We start from the raw sequence: 5726 nt of genomic DNA, 5'->3' as shown, positions 1-5726 counted from the left end.
AGCCCCTCCCCTCCATCCCCCTCGCCGTCACCGGAGGAGGCGACCGGGCTAAGCCCGTGCCGCGGACGACGGCGGAGGGGCGAGCTCTCTCTCGCGGCGCGGCGTTTTCCCCTTAGATTCAAGGCCGAGGCGGCGGCCGGCCATGGCGTTTGCGTGGCCTCCATGTGCGGCGGTGTGTTGTTGGCTACCGACGAGGCGCCCCTGCTGCTCCCGATGCGGCGCCCGATCCGCACACCGCCCTGATCTGATTTGGGGTGCCACGGCGGCGTGGGGGTTGCAGGCTCGGCCTGGTTTAAGGGGGCAGTCCTAGGGTTCCTCAAGTGACAAGATGAAGATCTGCCTGACACCTGTCCTTCTTTATCTGGTCGGAGTGGCGGGTTCCGGAAGGCTCTTCCTGCGAACTCCCATGGGCGCGTTATGCCTGGAGATTGCTGGATCGGATGGGATTCAGTCGTGCCCATTGGTTCTTCGTTAAGGAGCGAGCGGTGCGAAGCTCTACTATTTGTTGCCATCATGGGATATGTTTAGTTCCATTGTGAAGTCAGAGGCGAAGAATGTCATGGAAGCCGGGATCGAAGGACTAGTAATGGTGATTGGAGCCTTTGTGTCGATGAGGAACTTGCTTGGAGTTTCGGATTTTGTAGCAGCGGTATTTAAGTGGGGGCGGCAACACAGGTGCAGTTCAAAGTCTTACCTCTCAGGGTGAAAATCCAAGGTCTGGCCTTAATTGGTTGTACCTGACAATGGTCTTGTTGAAGGCATTGTTTTGAGAGCCGGGACTATCTTCGGGGTGAAAACTCAAGATCTACAATCGGGTGACGACGGCGCTTGTGCACTGTTTCCTTCTTTGAGGCGTCACTTTTGGAGAAGTTGGACTTCAGGTGTTGTTTTGGTGGCGCTTGTACTATTGCTGCATGGACTGTAATTCTCTTGCGGGGCTTTTCTTTTTTAGCCTTTTCTTCTTCTTTTTTGGCTATGTGCATCCGTAATGCCATTAGGGTGTTGCGTTATTGTAGAGGTCAGGTGTAATTGATATCTTCGCGATATTAACATATTCCCTTTATCAAAAAGAAAAAACTGTGTAGAATGTTGTCATCGTCATTGATTTAACAAAAGGAGGTTGATAACTGCCACACATGTGGCAGGAAGGGAGACGCACCACACGTCCCTAATGCAAATAGATTGTCACATCATCACATGCATGCATGCGAGAATCTTTTTGAATTTTAGTTTTTAAAATGTTTTATTGTTGGGGAACGTAGTAATTTCAAAAAAATTCCTACGCACACGCAAGATCATGGTGATGCATAGCAACGAGAGGGGAGAGTGTTGTCTACGTACCCTCGTAGACCGGAAGCGGAAGCATTAGCACAACACGGTTGATGTAGTCCGAAGGGATCTCACCACTCCAGCCAGAGTTCAGAGGTCTTTGTTCAACTCCTCTGCTTGTCCTTTCCCTTGCTTTGCACACACGTTCACATTGACCTGCGGTGCAGTCAAAAGCCTGCCTTCTGGTCCATGTCTGGTCCCCAAATCCTTCAAAAGTCATCCTTCACCCAAGATCATACAAGCTCAAACCTTAGCACTCCCTGTTGTTCTTGCACATCGGCATCATGCCCTCTCTCTTGTCTCTACTATGTATTTTACTTAGCCTTTTCTCCTTCGAGACATCAGCATTAGCTGCATCACAAGCAAACATGTCAGAGATGGATCGCCAAGCCCTACTCTGCTTCAAGTCTGGCATCAACTTCGATCCCTTTGGCATCCTACACTCATGGAGAAATGGTTCGCTCAACTTTTGTAGCTGGAAAGGGGTCACCTGCGGCAAAGAAATTCCACCACGGGTGGTCTCTTTGGACCTCACATCTGCTCGTCTCGGTGGGCGGTTATCTGGATGTGTCGGTAACTTGACTTTTCTATCCTTGATGAACCTTGCCGATAATTATCTACCGGGAACCATCCCCGGAGAATTGGGTAAGCTTCCAAACCTCCATACACTAAATCTTGCTGGCAGCAACCTGGAAGGTAACATCCCTGAATCACTAGGCACTAGCAATTCACTTAGCTATGTCAATCTTGCAAACAACAGCCTTACCGGTGACATCCCTGTCTCACTGGCCAATAGCGTCTCACTCAGTACACTTAAACTGTCACGTAATAACCTCTCTGGAGAGATCCCTTCTGTTTTGTTTGATAATTCATCTAAGCTTACCGTGGTTGATCTCCAGAAAAATTCTTTCACTGGTCCCATCCCACATTTCCATACGGTCGCAACTCTCAAATTTCTTTGCCTAATAGAGAACTTCCTCTCCAGAAGCATACCTCCATCATTAGGAAATGTTTCTTCCCTCAGTTCTATATTCCTCGGCCAAAATAGGTTATCTGGATTAATTCCAGAGACTTTGAGTCACATTACAAAACTGCTTGAGCTTGATCTAAGTTTCAACAGTTTATCAGGGAGTGTCCCGTCGTCTATTTACAACATGACATCACTAAGGTACTTTAGCGTAGGCAGCAATACACTTGTTGGACAGATACCATCTCACATTGGTTACTCACTATCAAACCTCCAGTTGCTTATCCTGGGAAGCAACAGACTGAAGGGCCTGATCCCTGCTTCACTAGCCAACATGTTAAATCTTCAAATACTTGATCTTTCAAACAACTCGTTACATGGCTCTGTTCCATCTCTTGGTTCGTTGGCAAACTTGCATGAGTTGGATTTAGGGAGTAACTTGCTAGAAGCACATGACTGGTCATTTCTTACATATCTAGCAAATTGCACCCAGCTCACAAAGCTGTCCTTGAAAGGGAATGTTCTAAATGGCAGCCTACCTATATCAATTGTTAATCTTTCCAGGAGGTTAGAATATTTATCGCTTGGGTCAAACCAAATTTCAGGCTCCATACCTGTAGAGATTGGCAATCTTGTTAATCTCTTTTCGCTTGGGATGGAAAGCAATTTTCTTTCTGGAAGCATACCTTCTTCCATCGTCAAGCTACGAAACCTCTATATCCTAAATCTGTCAAAGAACAAATTATCAGGTCAGATTCCTCCCTCAATTGGTGATGTTACTCAACTTGCTGAACTTTACCTTGATGGTAACAACTTGGGTGGAAATATACCTGGTAGTTTAGCCCAGTGCATGGGGCTTTTTGAACTAAACTTGTCTCAAAACAATCTTGATGGCTTGATACCAGTCAGACTTTTTGCCGACCTTCTATTCGCCTGGAGTCTGGACTTCTCACACAACAATCTCACAGGGGAACTACCACCGGTACTTGGTACATATGGCATTGGTAGTGGTCTAGTGTCCCTTCACATGGAAGGAAACAGGTTTCATGGACAAATTCCAGAAAGATGGCATCTATTAGTATCAACCCGACAGATTAATCTTTCTCACAATGGCTTATCCGGTGTTGTGCCCAAATTCTTTGAGCAACTTGATAAGCTGGAGCAACTTGATCTCTCTTACAAAAACTTGGAAGGGGCTGTTCCTGCAAGTGGTATCTTCACGCATTCTGCTGCAGTAGTTTTGGATGGCAACAAGGGACTCTGCTCAAATTCCCCCAGGCTAGCGTTACCAATTTGTCCTGGCATCTCAGGTTCAGCAACTAAAGTGAAGCATCATCTGTCATTGCTGGTGACCTTGCTACTAATTGTACTACCACCACTTACTATTGGTTCCCTAGTCTTGATATGGTTTATGCTCACTATTTGGAAGAAAGGGTCGTTTCCATTTTCACGATGGGATCTTGTGTCCAAGATGTTTCCTAATAGAAGAGAAGTGCATACAGCCCCGTGCCATGACGAGAAGAAGCTGAAGAGAGTGTCATACGAGGACATTCTTAAAGCTACCAACTGGTTTTCTTTGGTCCATACTATCAGCTCAACTTGTATTGGTTCAGTTTATGTTGGTAGGTTCAAGTCCGACAAGAGCCTAGTTGCCATCAAAGTATTCAACTTGAACGAACCTGGTGGATATGAGAGTTACCTTATTGAGTGTGAAGTGCTCCGAAGCACCCGCCATAGAAATATAATGCGACATGTGACCCTATGCTCAACATTGGATTCACAAAACCATGAGTGCAATGCACTAATCTTCGAGGTCATGGTTAATGGAAGCCTGGAGGCATGGTTGCATTCTGAGCAGCACAATGGAATTCTAGACAAAGTGCTAAGCTTTGGCCAGAGGATACGCATAGCAGCAGATGTGGCTTTTGCTCTTGATTATGCCCACAATGAACTGACGCCTCCTTTGATCCATTGTGATTTGAAGCCAAACAATGTCCTTTTGGATGATGACATGACTGCGCGGCTCAGTGACTTTGGCTCAGCAAAGTTTCTATCACCAGGTCTAGTAATTCCTAAAAGCCTGCATGATGTTGGAGGGACAATTGGATACGTGGCACCTGGTGAGCTTTAGCTTTTCCGTTTCCACTTAATTATAATTTGTCTTGTATATGTGTATTATCTTAATGTATTACTTCTTCACAGAGTACAGAATGGGCTGCGAGATCTCCGTAGGCGGTGATGTGTATAGTTTCGGAGTGCTTCTACTGGAATTGCTTACTGGAAAACGACCTACTGATGATATGTTTGTGGATGGACTTAGCCTTTGTAAGTTCTGTGAATCTAAGTTCCCAGACAGAGTTGCAGAGATTCTTGATCCTCATATGTCGCATGAGGAGCATCAAGGGTGCGCAGAAGGATGGATTCAGAGATATATTGTCCCCTTGGTTGCCCTTGGGCTGTCATGTACGGTGGAATCTCCGAAGGATAGGACCGGAATGAAAGATGTTTGTGCAAAACTTTCTGATATTAGAGCCTCTTTTCTTTAGCTGTCATGATGATTAATGAATATATCAATTATGTTAGAGCATACTGATTCATTATATTAAGAATGTGTTTTTTACTGGTACAGTGCATATTGTACCCAATCTATTTGACAAACTGAAACGAACTGTGTATGTGATTTGCAGTTAGTCATAGTAGGATATTGGAAATATCAACCATTCTTTGTTCCAGAGTTGTTGATTATTTTTTATTTTGATATTGACGTGTATGTATTGTCAAATTCTTGCACTAATTTATTTGCAAAGGGTGTGTGTAAAGGTGTTTTCCGATGAAATAATATGTTTAATTTACAGCTTGACGGGTAATATTCGAAGGATATGTCTTAAGGTTGCATCCTGCATCAGTAGCCAATTATAAAGTAAACAAAGATATTCATATGACATAATGAACAATCCTCTTTTGCTCTCAAAGACTCAAACTTTTATCTCCTTGCATTAATGAGGTTGCATATGCTTGAGTTATACATGGCCTCTAGCCATTATTGTTAAATATTGAAAGGAATGAAATTCCTGAATAAGTTTTTTACGTCAGGAGAGGAACACTAAAGAGACCCATGATGGTGTTACTTGAAAGGGATGAAATTACTGAATAGGTAGACAAGTATGGGCAAGACAGATAAAACTTCTTTTTTCGCTGGAGATGACACCAAAGACTGTTGACAAAAAAATTAGTAACATAAAACTAATGTTGTATGATCCATCATTGCACTGCCAGTGCGAAGGCATTCATTTAAGCTAATCTTGAATCTCCATGACACTGTTCTTCGGTAGGTGTAGTGTGCGTGTGTGCCCTTATACTCACTGTTTTTCCAAAACCATTCTCGTAACCATTTAGGTTTAATATGAAATGACCTTTTTTCTAGCAAAGT

The 5726-nt window shown here is 44.1% G+C and overlaps 1 protein-coding gene across 1 annotated transcript; it reads left to right on the top strand.

The window, feature by feature from the left end:
* Positions 1-1613: 1613 nt before the first annotated feature.
* Positions 1614-5122, top strand: LOC123187240 (probable LRR receptor-like serine/threonine-protein kinase At3g47570). Its single transcript, XM_044599045.1, has 2 exons — positions 1614-4416; positions 4499-5122. Exons 1-2 carry the CDS (start codon positions 1614-1616, stop codon positions 4840-4842), a joined length of 3147 nt encoding a protein of 1048 aa, XP_044454980.1. The 3' UTR covers positions 4843-5122.
* The last annotated feature ends 604 nt before the right edge of the window (positions 5123-5726 follow it).

This window comes from Triticum aestivum, chromosome 2A, assembly GCF_018294505.1.
Source record: "Triticum aestivum cultivar Chinese Spring chromosome 2A, IWGSC CS RefSeq v2.1, whole genome shotgun sequence".
In the NCBI taxonomy this organism is placed as follows: Eukaryota; Viridiplantae; Streptophyta; class Magnoliopsida; order Poales; family Poaceae; genus Triticum; species Triticum aestivum.
Note: the sequence above shows the minus strand (reverse complement) of the source record. Positions and strands in the feature narration are given on the sequence as shown.

Coding starts and splice junctions, on each gene's coding strand:
- LOC123187240 (XM_044599045.1), top strand. CDS start 1,614: ATGCCCTCTCTCTTGTCTCTACTATGTATTTTACTTAGCCTTTTCTCC. Junction 4,417..4,498: donor AATTGGATACGTGGCACCTG/GTGAGCTTTAGC, acceptor ACTTCTTCACAG/AGTACAGAATGGGCTGCGAG.